Source organism: Microtus pennsylvanicus, chromosome 20 (genome assembly GCF_037038515.1).
Source record: "Microtus pennsylvanicus isolate mMicPen1 chromosome 20, mMicPen1.hap1, whole genome shotgun sequence".
In the NCBI taxonomy this organism is placed as follows: Eukaryota; Metazoa; Chordata; class Mammalia; order Rodentia; family Cricetidae; genus Microtus; species Microtus pennsylvanicus.
Window position 1 is genome coordinate 34301323 of NC_134598.1, and position 18323 is coordinate 34319645.

General features: G+C 44.3%; 1 protein-coding gene across 6 annotated transcripts in view; it reads left to right on the forward strand.

Moving 5' to 3' along the window:
* Ano4 (anoctamin 4) overlaps nt 1–18323 on the forward strand; it is a 324827-nt gene that overhangs the window by 300332 nt on the left and 6172 nt on the right. For all 6 annotated transcript variants that reach the window (XM_075954168.1, XM_075954169.1, XM_075954172.1 and 3 more), the window contains 4 exons: nt 3063–3205; nt 8582–8734; nt 9802–9949; nt 15461–15580. In XM_075954168.1, the coding sequence (XP_075810283.1) occupies nt 3063–3205; nt 8582–8734; nt 9802–9949; nt 15461–15580 (564 nt within the window). The remainder of the gene's footprint in view (nt 1–3062; nt 3206–8581; nt 8735–9801; nt 9950–15460; nt 15581–18323) is intronic.

Below are 18323 nucleotides of genomic sequence, written 5' to 3' on the forward strand. Positions count from 1 at the left end.
GGAACATGGTCCCCTATCAGTAGTCACCCTCACTGACTTACCATTCTTGATGAGGCCTCTGTGCATGCGTACTCTGGCTGTGTGAGTGTAGCATGCTTTCATGATGTCTTAGACTCTTTGGGTTCCAGGATTGCTGGTCCTTAGCTATTTATGTATTCCCAAGATCTTTGCTTCCCTAGTCCCATGATAATTCAGAATGTTACTTTAAAACAAAGAAAAGTACTGTAAATTCAGACTACAGAACTTGGAGAAGGAGAAAACGTCAGAGATGCAAAAGAACACATTTTCATCAGTAAAAATAATGTCACCCAGTGGTAAGATTTTCTAGTTGACGACAATGAGCAGAAGTCTGTGTCATCTCCACGAAGATGACCTTGAACTTTTCTGTGACACTCCTGCTTAGCTTGGCTTTTAAGAACACAGAGCCGGGCGGTGGTGGCGCACGCCTTTAATCCCAGCACTCGGGAGGCAGAGGCAGGCGGATCTCTGTGAGTTCGAGACCAGCCTGGTCTACAGATCTAGTTCCAGGACAGGCTCCAAAACCACAGAGAAACCCTGTCTCCAAAAAAAAAAAAAAAAGAACACAGAGCCTTTCTGTGTCTGATGGGATTCCATCCCAGTTGGTTTCCGTGTCAGCTCAGTGACTCCGGAGGGACCGCTCAGCTAGAACAGGTGCCTGGGAGTCACTGAATGAGGAAAACCTCATAGGGCCCTCTCAGAGGCAAGGCCAACAATTCTCTAGTTTTAAAGTCTCACTCCAAGTGTCTAATGTTTTCTCTGAGACTTTAAAAAAATAAACACAAAGGGGAAGTATGACCTTTGACTTTATGGAACGGTAAGTCGAATTTAATAGAAATGTCAGAGCGTGACTCGGGATATACAGCGGAGCTGAGGTGAGCAGAGGGGGTCTGAGAGCCACCCCTCCTTTTTCCTCACATACTTTTATCATTTCCATGCCACTTCTTCCTGGACCGCTCCAGCCCACAGACCTGCCTCCTCTGTGCCATTTCCTCCCTCCCTCCCTCTCTCTCTCCCTCTCTCTCTCTCTCTCTCTCGGTTCTCTTTGGGGATGTGGAGGACATGGGGTTTTTTTATTATTATTATTGAGCTCTACATTTTTCTCTGCGCTCCTCCCTACCCCTCCCCTCCCCTCCCACCCTCTCCCTAGGTCCCCATGCTCCCAATTCACTCAGGAGAGCTTGTCTTCTTCTACTTCCCGTGTAGATTAGATCTCTTAGTGTCCTCATTGTTGTTTAGGTTCTCTGGGATTGTGATTTGTGGGCTGGTTTTCTTTGCTTTATGTTTAAAACCCATCTCTTTTCATATTACACAGTGGACTCCTGCATGCCGCTGAGGGCTAACAGACCAGCCTCATGTGTCAGAGTGAGATGCATTGCCACTCACCACGCCCCTGTGTCTGCGCTCTGTGCGCCGGCACCCAGTTCGCGAGCTTCGGGCAAGGGGGCTGGAGGTTAAAATACACAGACACAGACAGAGAGACAGCGACATGGGTCATCCTTGAATTCCCCAAGAATGCCCTCTTTATTGTGTTCAGGGGCAGATTGTATAGAGATAGCCACACCCCAGCCAAACCCACCAGAAACCACTCTCCTGCCATCAGGAACTCCTGAAGGTCTCGTGCTCAGAGCAGCTGTAGGCACTCAGATCAGGGGAAAACAAGTTGTTTACAAGAAATTCAGGATCTGGGGTTTCACTGCTCCCAACATCTCCCCCCTTAATTTTTTATAAAACAGAAGACCCTCCTGTCCACACAGCCTTTTGGTTACTACTGATTCACTTTGGCCAGCACTCTATTGAACCTGTACTCAGGAGAGAGTGACAGCATCTTCTCAGGAGAATAGTGGCTTTTAGGGAACACAAGAGAGCAACTTAAGCCTGTAAGACAGGTAGATTCAAGTATCCCAGAGACTGTTGGTTCCTCATACTATTTCCCACACACCCTCTTCCCCTCAAGTGAACAGAGGTGTGTGACCATTTCAGACTCAGGACTTTTAGGAGTGGCTTTGCCATGACCCCAGGAGCAGTCAGAAACCATTGCTCCTTCAGTAGTCCCCTAAATAACATACCCCAGCTGCCATACCCCCGTGGCACATTCATTCTTGTCAGCTGAGAAGACACCTTCTCGCTCGTGCACCTCTTTGGCTTCCCTAGCAGCCCAGCTGATCCTGCTTCTGCTAAGGAACCCTTTGGCTAAAACCCCCCGTGTCTGCGCTCTGTGCAGTGGCACCCAGTTCGCGAGCTTCGGGCAAGGGGCTGGAGGTTGAGAATACACAAACACACACAGACAGAGAGACAGCGACAGGGGTCATCCTTGAATTCCCCAAGAATGCCCCTTTGTTGTGTTCAGGGGCAGATTATATAGAGATAGCCACGCCCCAGCCAAACACACCAGAAACCACTCTCCTGCCATCAGGAACTCCTGAAGGTCTCGTGCTCAGAGCAGCTGTAGGCACTCAGGTCAGGGGAGGACAAGTTGTTTACAAGAAATTCAGGATCTGGGCTCTCACTGCTCCCAACAATGCATCCCCTGGAGTCAGAGACCACATCAAACTTGAGTCTAAAGCAGCCGAGCCTTCCTAAGGAATTCTAGGAGCCTCACTCAATGCCTGGGAGGAGGAGGATTATGGCTTTAGATGTTCTAGGTCCTTACAGTCAGAATGTGCTGATCATAATAACACCCGTGTCAGGACCACTAATGGGGATAGGTACAGACTTAAGCCGTGTGAGCCAGACCTTCTAACCTTTGAACCTTGGAACACCCGAGTGTCACCTTGGTTCTAAGTCAGCTCAAGCTGCTCTCAGCCCTCTCTCCAGCTGTTTCTAAGCACGAGACCTTTCCGTGGATGATTAAATGAGTTGCTCACCCATTCTGTCTTCTTACAAATAGAAATGCTTTTGGTGTTCAGAATTCTTTCTCATTCTGGACATAGCTTCCTGCCTGAGGGGAACTGGTATCTAGCTAAGGCTAACTCTCCTTTCTCATTACTTAAGTCTTACGAACAATCGCGTGTATTTGATAAGGCATTGATCTTGTCACCCAGGTTAATTCAGAATTGGTGGACCAGAAGAAAAGTCCGACAGGAACATGGGACTGAACGGAAAATAAATTTCCCACAGTGGGAAAAGGATTACAACCTTCAGCCGATGAACGCCTATGGACTCTTCGATGAATACCTGGAAATGAGTATGGAAATCTGTCTTTCCTATCGATTATGATTATGAATGCAAGCCTTTGCTCTCTGGTTACACTCAATTAAAAGTGCATCCGTTATCATCTGGCCATTCATGTAAGGGGTTCTGGTGTAAGGGCATTCGAAGCAACCCAATGTAAGAGAAAACAAAACCTCAAGATATTGAAAGCCAGGTTTGGAGTTCTAGCTCTGTGGTAGAGTGTTCTCTAGTGTGTACAAGACCCCGGGTGAGACTCCCTAGCACCACACATGAGCCATGTTCAGCAGACAGTAATTTCCACCCCTTCACAGTACGGTGTCTTGCTCCTTGACCCATGAGAAGGGGCTCAAGTTGTAGCCTGTAAGCAGAGAGATTTCTTAGCATGTTCTAAATTCTGGGCTCAGTCTCTCTCTCTCTCTCTCTCTCTCTCTCTCTCTCTCTCTCTCTCTCTCTCTCTCTCACACACACACACACACACACACACACTAACCCATTCATGACATTCTCAAAGACTCTGCCCTATAGCCCAAAGACCTCCTTCTGTGATCCACCTCCCTACACTTCCTTATTATGGAACTAAATAGCCAAGAAAAAAAAATGTTGGGAAATTCAGTGCATCAAAACCCAGAAAGAGTGATTCAAAGTGATTGACTCACACATCCAGCTGACATCTGTGAAGCTTTGCTCGATGCCAAAGAAACAACTACACTTGGCACCAGAGGCACAGAACGGGAATACGGCACACTGTGCAGCTTTCAAGGGTGCAGAGGCTAATGGGGAAGAGCCAGAGATAGGAAGTGTGAGTCCAGGAAGTGTCACAGTTGCCGTCGTGTGAATCATTGGTAGTATATTGAGGCAGCCATTTCCGTTGTGGGAGGAGAGCGGCAGGAAGCGAGGAATGCTTGACCCGGACTACACTTAATAAAGGAATCAGATTTCTTTAGATTCAAAGCCAAGTGAGTCTCAAGGAAATGATAATAATGATCCCTAGTCGGATACACTGAATGTATATATATTTCTCTGTCTCTCTCTCTCTCTTTCTCCCTCTCCCCATCCCTCTGGCTTCTTTTAAAAGTCTAATGTTTAAGCTCGACAATCTAGAGGTGAATGTAGAGCCGGGCAAGATGAATCAGTGCTGAAGGAAGCAATCCTAGCTGGGAAAATTTGAAAATTAGAGGAGCAGTAGAATTGATGCTTAATGTTTCTTAGATCGCTTCTGTCCTAAGTATCTATTGATGTTTTTAGAGTTTCAATTATAGAATGGCAGAATGATATAACTTGGGAAAGAAATCAATTCAGGCATTAATAATAAAACTTAATAAAAGCAATTCATTAAGAGAAATCACCAATTTTGAGTCTCTTAATGGACTGTTCCCCCATAAAGAAGGAAATGAACAATAATGGTCCTGAAAAAGCAACATTTATGTGGCTAGCATGCTACAGCCCCCGTGGTAACACTGCAGCTTGGAACCATGCGAGGGGCATCACAGACAGACACAGGAATCCTGCCTGCCTCCTTTCGTTTTAGCTTTTATGTTTCCTGTTTCCTGGATTTATTATGTTATTAAATACTATAACTTGCTGGATTATAATATAAAGTAATAAAAAGTATACAAATCTCAAATATACAGATGAATTTTCAGAGATTTCAACAAGAAAACAGCCACATCTGTGCAGGCAAGAGTTTGGCAAACCCTTGTCCACAGTCTGAACTCACCCAATAATTTTTTATAAGTAACGTTTTCCAGAAATATCACATACACACACCCTTACACACAAATATATCCTGTGATTAGGGCAGGTGGAGAGAATACCCATGTACATGCTAAAGTGTTGAGCTTTTATTTAAATATTCTAGTTGGTATATAGTAGCATCTCACTGTGGTTTTAATCTGAAGTTACGGTAACTAATGTCACTAAATATCTTCCATATTCTTATGATCATTTGGATAGTCTCTTTAAATTTCCATCAAGACCCATGATTGGGGGGGCATATAGAGCTATTTACATATTATAGATATGAGTCCTGTATTAGTTGTTTTTGTCATTACTGTGGAAAAAATGTCTATTTTTTTTTTTTTTTTGGTTTTTAGAGACAGGGTTTCTCTGTGGTTTTGGAGCCTGTCCTGGAACTAGCTCTTGTAGACCAGGCTGGTCTTGAACTCACAGAGATCCGCCTGCCTCTGCCTCCCGAGTGCTGGGATTAAAGGTGTGCGCCACCACCGCCCGGCTGGAAAAATGTCTATTAAGGAACAAGTCAGTGAAGGAGAGGTTTGTTTCAGTTCCCGGTATGAGGGACACGGTCTATCCCACCAGGAACATGCTATGGCAGGCAGAAACATAGTGGGTGGAAAGAGAGCCACACTCTAAATATTAACCATCCACCCCAATCGCCCACTTCCTCCAGTTACACTCTGCTGCCTACGGCAGTTCTCAACCTGTGGGTGTGCCCTACATAGGGGCCATGGTCCTTTATCTGCTGCCTACGGCAGTTCTCAACCTGTGGGTGTGCCCCACATAGGGGCCATGGTCCTTTACCAGATGTCCTGCATATCAGATATTCACAGTACGATTAGTGACAGTAGCAAGATTACAGCTATGAAGTAGCAATGAAATAATTTTATAGTTGGGGGTCATCACAATGTGAGGAACTGTATTAAAGGGTCACAGCATTAGGAAGGTTGAGAACCACTGGCCTAAAGGCTCCACAGTCCCCCACAATAGTACCACCAGCTGGAGACCACATGTTCAATCACAGATGTGTGGATATATGTTAGACCATCAAGTGTCAGATAACATGGCTGCATGTCAAGTGTCTGTTCATGGTTGAGGGCTTGTCTTCTTGCCCTTAATGCTATCTTCAGATAAGCAAGTTTCAACTTGTTCATATTCAAAACTAGTTCCAACTAATTTTACATCTACATTCCAATTTCTGTGTTAAAAACAACAGCTTTGACTGAGGTCTTCCCTGGAATTTAGTTTAACCCCTAAGACAGTTTGAGCAATACTTACATTTTTTTCCAATCCATGAATAGGATATACCCCCCGCATTTGTCTTTGTACATTTTCCTCAGTCGTTTTAGTGTGAAGGATTTGTACTGCTAAGAACTTGATACATTTCACTGCAATCGCAACTAATGTCACTTTCACAGTTCCTCTGTTTGTGTAGGATTTGTTGGTTTGGGGAATAGGGTTTCGTCTTGTTTTTATTCTGAGGATTCAACCCAGAGCCTGTGAATGTTAAGCACAAACGCTAGCACTGAACTGCCTCTGCGGCCCTACTTTTGTTTTTTTATTTTGTTGCAACTATATAAAGTATGTTGACCTCACATGAAGTAAACCTTCTGGAAACTAACATCAACTATAATTCATAGATTTATTTTAGACTTTTCTATATGTTCTTCTACATCATCTACAAATAACGATAATCAGCAAGGCAGTGGTGGCACACGCCTTTAATCCCAGCAGATCTCTGTGAGTTCAAGAGGCAGGCAGATCTCTGTGAGTTCAAGGCCAACGTGGTCTACAAGAGCTAGTTCCAGGACAGCTAGTTACAAGGCTACAGACATCTCGAAAAACCAAAAAAAAATAAAAATAAAAAATAAAAAAAATAATAACCAAACCAAACAAATAATGATAATAGTATATTTTCTTTCCTAACCACAAATGTTTGGGCTAACCTTGCTTCACTGCCCTACAACCATGCATATAATGCTGGCATGGGCATCCTTGCTCCTAACAGGAAGGCAAAAATGTTCACTACGTTACCATTGCTAATAATGTCATCTACATTTTTATACACTTCTTAGAGTAAAGAAGTGTTCTGATATATCCATGCTTCTGCAAGCCGTCATTATAAGCTTTACTTTTACCTAACGGGCTGGCTTTCTTCGTCTTCCAGATCTCTCGTCCTTGTCTTTATATGTCAGTCCGTGAACCAGCATATTTAGGGCCAACAAATCCCTTCCATACACAAACCACTGCAGTGTGAATGTAAGAAAGAGACACACAGTGAGGTCCCCATTCCCACTTTCACAACGCCCCGTATAATAAAGGAAAAGAGAGAAAGCGACAAAGGCAAATAAAATTCATTCTCAGCTACCGTGGAAGCTACGGGACAAAGCTGTGCTATTGGAAGTCTCCAGGAGAGGGTGTATTTGAGCTTTAACCTTAAAAGAATTGAGTCTCATCAATTTATGAAGAGAGACATTAAGTGTATGTGTGACTCACAATACCCAAAGCCCAGTGTGGCCAGAGCAAAGGATTTTTTTTTTACAAACTCTGGGGCATGATGGATGGTTGAACTTGAATCTTAGAAATCTGCATGGAAGAATCACTAAGATCTCGGAATGGCATGGAGAAAAGGGGGAGTTGGTCTGTAGGTGGTGAGAACCTTCTGGAGCATTTCTTGTAGGGAGATGATGAACAACGGCCTGGAACCAAGATTTCATGAGACTGATAACAGTACAGAGGGGAAAAGGGGGTGGAAGGTAGGAGAAACAGCACCATAGTCTGAACTCAAGTAGGGACTGTGGGAAAGAAGGAGAAGTGGGCTACAGTTATGAAGAGTCATTGATGGAACTTGGAGTCTAATGGGTCTGGAGTCTGAACACGCAGAGATCTAGCTTCTACCGAAGAGGACCATGGGCAGGAAGAATGTGAAAAGACCATTGTATTGGGGTGTGCCATGTTAGCATATCTGAAGTATTATATGTTTGGAAATATACATATACCCTATTTTCAATATTCCACCCACTAATTTTAGTATTCTTCCATGGCTGTAACTTTAATGTAAAATTGAATTAGGGTGGCTTTCCCTTTTCTCCATTCCTTCTATGTTTATAAGTTAAATTCTGCCATGAAGAAGAGCCACACGGTGTTGCTTGTGTGTTTCCAGTTTGTATTTATTAGTATGTTGATATGTCTTTGTTGATAGGACTTAGACAGTCTTTGGGTCATGATCCAGTGCTGCTGTGATTTTGTTGATCCTGTTATCCCAGCTCTGGCTGCTGGCAGTGCCTACACACTTGTCCACTGACGTGCCCCCATCGTTCACCGAGTATTTCTTTATTGTCTTGTGGCATAAGACAATCCAGTCTCCTCTTGTGTTTTCCCCTGCTCCTAGAATCAAACTCTGCCAAGAAGCCCCGGTCCCATTAATTAGTGAGTGACTAGAAAGTATTGGGATCTGAGATAAGCTTTTTACCACTCAGATCCCATTGTTCTCAGGACCAGGAAATACCTCTGTCCTATGGCCGTCTTCTTGTGAGAGAGGTTCCTTCAGCTTATGATTGGAGGAAAATATGAAGACGCAATGACGCAATCGGATGACTGTCGTTTCGAAACAGCGACGGAAGTTAACATACATTATCTCTTTTTCCCTTCCTAGTCCTTCAGTTCGGATTCACAACTATCTTTGTGGCAGCTTTTCCTCTCGCACCACTTCTGGCCTTACTGAACAACATCATTGAAATCCGACTTGATGCTTACAAGTTTGTTACACAGTGGAGAAGGCCTTTGGCGTCGAGGGCCAAGGACATAGGTAAGATATGCTTTTCTGAAAATATGAAACGTCTTGTAAGTTAAAATTTAAAAGCCCGCCTGGGGCAGTGACTCACCTTTGATCCCAGCCAGCATTGGAAGGTCAAAGGCAGATGGATTTCTGTGAGTTCAAAGCCTACTTGGTCTATATAGTGAGTTCTAGGCCTTCCAGGGCTGTCTCAAAATAAATAAATAAAAGCTATGCACTTTAGGAATCCTTAATATTTGCATGTAACAGGATTCAACTGATTTTTGAAAGAAAAAAATTATGTTGGTCTTAAATAATATTGTGCAAGAAATAAAGCTGCTTATTTAGATTGGCTTAAATTTCCAGTGTTTTATGAACTTGTGCTTAGATTCTTGGTTTGGATGTTTCTACTGTAAGATGTTAGACCCTAAATTTTCAATTAATCCCTTTCAAAAATAGACCTTCTGTTTGCCCCACCATTACCGCCCCCACATTCCTCGATGTTTTCCTGATTCACCTAAAGCAAAACCTGGTCTCTCTGCTGACAGAAATGAGCTGTGGTCTTTGACCAGAGATACTGTTGAGTTAGATGCCACACTCTCAAGAGTGACTGTGATAGAGATTGTCTGACCCAGGTCTGCATCCAGTGCCGAGAACAGGGCAGGCACCACCCAGTGAGTGTGGCTGGGAACTGGACACAGACGGTTCGTTCAGAGTGGCCTCTCTTAGCCTTGGGCCAGCACATCAGGGCAGTCGGCAAAGGTGAACAGAAGGGAACCTGGTCAGGACCACTGAGGGGTTTCCAGCCTGTTAGGGGCTTGACACTGTGTCCTGATCTTATCATATGGCATATGAGTAGGACTTCCTGGCCAAAATTCTTTGGCTTCTGTCTAACGTTGACCAGTAAGCTGTAAGAACGCTGACACAAGTAGATGGAACTACAGAAATTCCTTTCATTCCAAACTGTTTGGAAACAACAATTCTAACTCCTCGTTGCCAGAGGCATCTGGAAAGGTAAAAAGGACTGTCTGTCACAGGTGGTGGTGTTTTTCACTCTTACTACCACTGGAGGAACTAATAGCACATTTTTATTCAAACAGGAATCTGGTATGGAATTCTCGAAGGCATCGGAATCCTCTCTGTTATCACAAATGCATTTGTCATAGCAATAACATCTGACTTCATCCCTCGCTTGGTGTATGCTTATAAATACGGACCTTGTGCCGGCCAAGGAGAAGCCGGGCAAAAGTAAGTGCCGTGAGGTGATTACGAAACTTGGTTGGCCATTGTGCGGTGCCGGACACTGAGAGAGAAGCTTTTATGCTGGGGCCGTGACACACAAGCCCAGACAAGGCCTGTGGTATGGGAAGTGAAACCATATCATTACCCTTTCAGCCAAAGAAAACATCCCATTTACGAAAGGATCAGGGCTCAAACAAGTCGGACAAGTTTCAGATAGCATCTCATGGGAGGGCAGCGGTTGCATTTCCCTCTCACTCCTGCCGACTCCGAATTCAGACGTGGGTGAGATCCGAATGTGTGTAAGGAGCGAAAACAGCGTGCTTCCTCCTGTCCCGTGTAGTTATGGAAAGGCTATGAACTAATAACAAGGTAATGACTACCTGAGATTCGCACTGTCATGGTGTGCAGACTGCAGATTTTTCCATGGGGACTGTGGAACCCTGAACCTAGGACACAGAAGGTACTCAGTGAATATCTGTAGGGTATGAAGATTAATTTTTCCTAGCTGTAATCTCACCCATACCTGTGTCTATATTTTGCCAGTCAAATTAAGGCACGCTCCTGTGGTCTGAGGTTCAGACTAGAGTATATGTAGTCAGATAAAACCTACGCATCATTATAACATGCCACCTAGGTTTTATTTCTATGCAAAAAAGCTTACATTGACAGTCCCTAAAGCCACAATAATAATCTAACTCTAATTGTGGCGTTTAGATATCTGCCTAAGGCCTTTGCCCAGAAAAATCATCTTACATGGCCTCGTAGCTACAGTCCTGTTCCCTGGTTTGCAGTCTGAGGCAAATTAATTTGTTCCCTAAGCCACCGTAGGCAAATAGAGTAACTCACCTGGGCTAAACGAACCTAACCAGGATCCAGTTTCATCATTAATCCCACACAAATGCACTAAGGCCTGGATAATTGGGTGGTGTGTGATAAATCTCACAATCCAGCCATCTGAAGAGACTCCCATACGGTCTTCTGTAACAGTCATGGGCCCATTAAACTCTGATTATCTAGCAACTTTAAGTGAGCATACCAGTACTTTATGACAGAGACCTAAAGACTTGGATTAGACTGCCCAGGCCCGTGGCTTCCCACCACCCGCATTCTCTGCCTGACTTAGCCTGAAGCTTTCCTTCATGGCAGCCGCGTTCACATCAGTTCTGCATTTGAGTCTCAGAACAACTCAGGGCGAGATGCGCATTGTTTTCCTCACCCTGGAGAGCAGAGGGTCAGTCAAGGGGGCTAATGCCTCCGTAATTGCTGGATCCCGCACACAGATAGAGCCACGCCCACACAGGCCTCTCCATCCTTAGCTCCAAGGCCTCACGTGGCTCTCTGGCTGCCCTCACTGTAAACCTCCTGAGTTTCGGCCTCAACAGGCGAAGGCTTTGTTCCTTCCCAAGTTCTTAGAGTGGAGCCTGTAACTGGTTTTTGGAGAATCAGAAAATGAACTGGGAACAGATTTATCAAGTTGATAAGGAACCAGAGCTTTCAAAGTCCAGCAGCCTACCAGACTCATAGTAGGTGAAGTCTCGTGGTAATTAGATTTTACCTACTAGGCTTTGGTTCCATTTTATTCGATTATTCAGCTCTCAACACTTTCTTTGCAAACTTTTTCCTTTATGAGCCATCTGTAACTTTCCAGACTGTATCTCTTGTCTCTAATCCATTGGCCATTATTCCTGTTCTCGTGTGTGTGTGTGTGTGTGTGTGTGTGTGTGTGTGTGTGTGTGTGCATGTGCATGTTCATGAATGGCTCTGTAATAGCAGACAACCTATTACTTCACAGTGACTCTTTCCTCCTCTTTCCTCTTATCGTTTTCTTTTTCTGATTTCTCCTCTGCCTCCTCTGGTTCTTCTTTCAATTTGGAAATGATCTAGAAATAAAAAAAAAAGCTTACAGAGTAGAAGCACCATAAAATCCCTGGAAGCTGTAAATCTTTGTGATGCAGACACAGCTAGGCTCGAATCCCTCTTGTGCTTTAAGCCCGCTGTAGAAATGGCACATTGCAATTTAAATTGAACCTCAATCAAAAGTTCTCTATCCAAGCCCGTCACTGTGCCTCTCCAGGGCTCTATGTTACATCAGTGCCTCCTCCTTACTGTTGGCTGAACTCACCTGGGCTCCTCCATGGATGACAGTTTCACCCGTGTGCCTTGGGTCCTTCGTTTCCTGTGACCTTTGTCCCCATCACGGCACTTTTAGGTCTGCCTAATGTTCCTGACTCTCCTACTGGTTCCATCCCCAAGCAGATTGTAGACAGCTTAACAAGAAGAAACAATTCTTTCATGTCTGACCATGGCAGATAGAGTCACTCTCATGGCGTGGGTGCCCAGCAGTTGAGTGTTCAAGGCTGCTGGTAGAAAGAGCATCTGTTTTAGCCAGGTCTGAGAAGAAAAGACATGATTCGAGGCAACATTTTCTACACATTGCATGCACAAAAACCTTGCAACTGCATTCCTCTTGCTGCATTCTTCCTCGTCGTCTTCTGCAGCTGCAGCTCAGGCTGCTCATTGTTGAAGAATCCACCTCCTCCTCTGGGGTGAGGCCACCTCCTCTCCTGGGGTATCTTTACATGGGGCCCTTAGACGGGAACTTGGGGAACTTCTGAGCAGGTGTTATGATTCAGGATCTTGAATGGGATACAGAATACCCTTGGCCTTAGAACGACCATGTGAGGTATGCATAAAAAACAGATGCCCTTGTTTAGTTATGAAATCAAGGCAGCCCTTCTGCAGAAACAGTGATGCCATAAAGAGTTAGCGCCTTGCTCGAGGACTCTGTGCTCATCACAGAGTTAGACACAATCATATCTCAGTGAATGATAGAGAAGATATTTGTGCCAATCCTATAATCGCTTCTGTACTCATCGTATGAGCCTGAGACACTTTATCTATAAAACACATTTGCCTTTAAGTACATAAACCCAATCTTATTTCCCCTGGCATTTCCGACCTTTGATTTCTGTTCCCAGGCTTGTTAGTGTCTGTCGCAAGACTAACACCTCAAAGGCAAATGGCAGAGCTAATTCAAAGACATTCAGCAGCAAGCTTGATCTGAAATCGACAAACATAAAAGCCGGCTTCTGGTTCTGTCCCCCCCCACACACACCATAGCAGTGATAATGACCCCTGCTGCACCCCCTGTCTTGTCCATTAAGGGATTAAAAGTAATCAGTAACTGATGTTTTTAAAGGAGAATTCTCACATTTAAAGACTTGGATTGTCTTCCAAAGTTCCTTGAGAGAAGTTCGTGTCCTGATCCAAACAATGCCTTTGGAATCTCTTTCTAAGTCTCCTTTCTTGGCAATGCTTTCTGAGACAGCTACCAGCCCTTTAAGAAAATGTCCTTCACAATTATGTGAGACCTTTCTTGGCCTGGTACTGTCTTGGGCGGTGCCTCTCATTTCTCTCTGCTCATCGCGATAACCTCATCTTCTCTCTCTCTCTAGAAATGGTAGTAAGGAGGCAGAGCATTTGCCAGCAAACCAGGTGATAGTCATGGGATCCGCTTGCCCTTTGTGGCCCTCCAGTTGTGGCAGTAGGTCAGTGAGCTGGTGAACGGGCACCACTGGCTGAACCAGACACCCTAAAGTGTACGTGAAGTCTCATTTCCCTACATTCATAACCAACAGCTTTTTGATGAGGCAGCAATAGGACTTCACCATTGTAAAAAGAAGCAGGGAGCTGTCTAAACAGTTCAGTACAAATGGCCCTTCTCCTGTCGGGCGAGATGGAAATGAAAGAAGATAACAGTGTGCTTATATACTAGGTTCACTTTTAGTCTATGTACATATGACTAGCCACCCACAGGAGACGCATTTTCATCACGGGTTTGTGCCTGGTGTGACATGAATATGTTTAGTAAATAGGTTCGCAGATCTAGTCTCTTCATTCCTTTAGGCAGAGGATAGAGGATATCTTTCATTAGACAGCTGTTTCGTTTGAATTTAGATTTTTGTCGATGGACATTTTAAACAGAACCAACCGATAACAGCTTTAATCTCCGTAAAGTTTTGGAGCTGCTTTGTAAGATAAGAGTGCAGGCCTGGCTTTCGGTTCCCAGACCACTGCTCAGCTCCTAAGGCGAGTCTACTAAGGTCTGTGTGTCAGGCCACTGGCTCCCACTCAGCAACAGCCAACAATCACCAAGGTGCTGGTACATCTTCACGTCACGTTCTAGGCAGCTTCTTCGTTCGTCCTCCAGCCCATCCTTCAAAGGAGAAGGAGGTGAGGACTGGGGAATGCCACACACCTTCTGACCATCTCTTTAACCCACAGGTGTCTGGACAAATGGTTCTTTAAGCTCAGTTCATTTTTCTAAAAACAAAAGAGCAGAGGTCTGTCCTGAGCATGGTAGGAAGAAGCCATGTGCTGTGGGAATTGCTTGTGTGTCACCATTTTGGCTTAAGATTCAGCAGTTTAGGATCCTCCCATCAGACATAGTGAAGAGACTCTGAAGACCGTGGTTCATCCATTCCATAGTATGTGCTGACCTACAAAATGCAAGGTGTACATAAAATGAGTAACCATTGCTTGCGACTGTCTTGCTGTTGACCAAATATAGTATTGATATAGATGCTTTGGCTATACAGGGTCATTTAATCCTTACTCGAGTCTATGTGGTACACATTTTATTCCCACTTAAGAATCACAGGAGGTGGAGCCAGTGAGGTAACTCAGCAGACAAAGGAGTTTGTGACACACGCCTTGCAACCTGAGTTCTAGCTCCCGAATTCATCAAAATCTGGAAGGAGGGATTGGACTCGGCAAAGTTGTCCTCTTCCCTCCTCAGATACCCCATGGCATGTGTACCACAATGCATATACGTGTGGCATATTCTCTCCCCCTTACACACACACACACACTAATAGTAATAATGATGAATACATTATTTTTAATTAAAGAATTATATAGTATGAATATGAACCAAGTGCAATTGTATGAAAATGCTGCGGTGAAACCCCCAAGTTTGTGCTCTAACAAAGATCAGGAGGCAGGAAGCTGACAGAGTGATCGTTAGAATTACTGACCCCGTCTAGTCCAGGACCATCAGTAGAGTCTCAGGCATGGAATTTTCCTCCCATCAGGTCAACTAAATCCCATGTTTCTGGATTTCAACAGGGCACAAAACTGCTAGATCCTAAAATTAAAATATAAATCGATAAAATCCCACATAAGGTATCCACCCTCCTCCCATGACCCTACAGTTCCAGGGAGAGAGTAGAGGCACTTGAGTGGGAAGGGGTGAGTCATGCTGACTGCGAGGAAGGACACCTTCTCGGAATAGGTGTTATTTCGGTTGGCCACGGAAGGATAAGTATAATATTTACTCTTCCATACAAAGGAGCAGGGGTTCCAAAGGAAATCCAAGCACAGGCGTGGAAGCCTATAATGTATTCCTGGCATGAACAGGGCTATAAGGGAGGATGTACGTTGAAGAGGAGGACTAAGTGAGTTAGGGATCAAGAGAAGGACCACCGGAGTAATGATCCAACCTGTGTTCTCATTCAGGTGCATGGTTGGCTACGTGAACGCCAGCTTGTCTGTGTTTCGAATTTCTGACTTTGAGAACCGGTCTGAGCCAGAGTCTGATGGCAGTGAGTTCTCAGGAACTCCCCTGAAGTACTGTAGGTGAGTGTGAATCCCTGCAGGTGAGTGTGAACCCCTACATGTGAGTGTGAACCTCGGTAGGTGAGTGTGGACCTCAGCATGCTTTCTGCCTGCTGAACTCGTTCTATCATGGAAAGGTTTGGCTGACCCTCTTCTGGCTGAGTTAGTTTAAAGCAGTGGTTCTCATAATCAAAATATACTCTATGAAAAAAAGTCTATTTTCACTAAAAGAAAAAAATCACCCAGTGTGTGGACAGAAAATGTCTTAAAAGTTTTGGTTGAGTATATGCATGATTAGTGTAGTAACTAGGTTCTGGAAAACAAAGGGTAAATATAATTTATGTTCCCTGCCCAGAAAACCAGGCTTCAAACAGAATAAAGGTAATGAATGACCTCATGGAACATGTTACAGCAGCAATATAAATCTTGTTATTTCCTTATTTTTTTTCAAGCAAGGTTTCTCTGTGTAGCCTGGCTGTCCTGGAACTCACTCTGTAGACTAGGCTGGCCTGAAACTCAAGAGATCTGTCTCTCTCCTTCCTGAGTGCTGGGATTAAAGGCATGCACCATTTCCGCCTGGCTTAATTTTTTTAATAAAAAATAGATAGCATAAAATAAAGCAGTGTCTCTCAACCCTGAGGGTATTGAAAATCAGGTGCTTTTTTTTTCATTTTTACTGTTCTTTGCTAATTTCACCCAGCCTACAGAATGGGAAAAGATCTTCACAAACCCCACATTGGAGGGCTGATCTCCAAAATACACAAAGAACTCAAGAAATTGGTCATCAAAATAACAAATACTCCAATAAAAACAATGGGGTACAGGCCTAAACAGAGAACTCTCAACAGAGGAATTTAAAATGGCTGAAAGACACCTAAGGAAATGCTCAACATCCTTAGCCACCAGAGAAATACAAATCAAACCATCCTGAGATTCCATCTTACACCTGTAAGAATGGCCAACATGAAAAACACTGATGACAACTTATGCTGGAGAGGTTATGGGGTAAAGGGAACACTCCTCCATTGCCGGTGTGAGTGCAAACTGGTACAACCCCTTTGGATATCAATATGGCGATTTCTCAGAAAATTAGGATACAACTTTCCTCAAGACCCAGTAATACCACTTTTGGGTATATACCCAAAAATTCTCAATAATACCACAAGGACATGTGCTCAACTATGTTCATAGCAGCTTTGTTTGTCGTAGCCAGAACCTGGAAACAACCTAAATGCCGCTCGACCAAAGAATGGATAAGGAAAATGTGGTACATTTACACACAGCAGAAAAAATAATGACTTCTTGAAATTTGCAGGCAAATGGATGGAGCTAGAAAACATCATATTGAGTGAGGTAACCCAGACACAGAAAGACAATTACCACATGTACTCACTCATAGGTGGTTTTTAGTCATAAAGCAAAGAAAAACAGCCTACAAACCACAATCCCAGAGAACCTAGACAACAATGAGGACACTAAGAAAGACATACATGGATCTAATCTACGTGGGAAGTAGAAAAAGACAAGATCTCCTGAGTAAATTGGGAGTGTGGGGACCTTGGGGGAGGGGAGATGGGGAGGGGAGAGGAAGGACAGGGAGCAGGGAAAAATGTAGACCTCAATAAAATCAATTTTTAAGAAAAGGAAAGCAGCCGGGTGGTGGCGGCGCACGCCTTTAATCCCAGCACTCGGGAGGCAGAGGCAGGCAGATCTCTGTGAGTTCGAGGCCAGCCTGGTCTAGAAGAGCTAGTTCCAGGACAGGAACCAAAAAAAAGCTATGGAGAAACCCTGTCTCGAAAATCAAAAAAAAGGAAAGCAATGACTGCATGGGAAACACATGAAGACTTTATGACTCTGGAGTCCCTTTTCCACAGTGACAGTTGTGAAGCTGAGCGTGACAACAAAATGTGCTCGTGGAGATTAAAGTTCCTGGGAGGATGCCCGACCCCACATAGCTCTTCAGCCAACACGGGCGGTTCAATGTCAACTCAGATGGGAGAGAATGAGGTTGTAGTAGGAAGGAGCTGTCAATGGCACGCAGCAGAAACCCATGCCAGCTGAGTCTCACAAACGGAAATATATTGTTTTGGGCAGCTGGGAGCATCCAGAAGCCATGCAAAGTTGTTGTTTTGTTGTTTGTTTTCAATAATAACTGAGTGCTGAGAGTTGGGCACAGCCAGCAGAATAGCATCTCCGCTACTCTACTTCATCCTGTTTGCGTTTTCCAAGATGTTCTCCTCCTCCCTCCTTCCCTCCTTCTGTGCCTCCCCATATAATTTGTGGTTGCTCCTAGCAGCTCCGTGGACTTAGGACTTAGTGATAATCCATTTAATAATAGTTGTAATGGACGTCCTGGTGGTGAGTCAGGAGTCTCCTGAGATGAGGTTGAGGGAGTGGTAAATCCTACCCAACCCCAGGGGTAATTACCCAGGGAAGACATAGTCTTTTGGTGGGGAGGTTCAGGACAGGGTTTCTCTGTGTAGCCCTGGTTGTCCTGGAATTTGTACTGTGGACCAGGCTGGCTTTGAACTCACAAAGACCTGCTTGCCTCTGCCTCCAGAGTGCTAGGATTAAAAGCCTGTACCACCACTATCCAGCTAGAAGAGATATTCTTTTACCAAAAGAAGAAATGCTGGAAAAACAGAGCAACGGATGTCTAGCATAAAGAAAGTTTTTGTTTATTTACAAAATTTGTTCCCATGTATGAAGACTACATAGTGAAAATGGAAGAGGTTTGAGGGCCTGAAGAACCAGAGCTGCAATG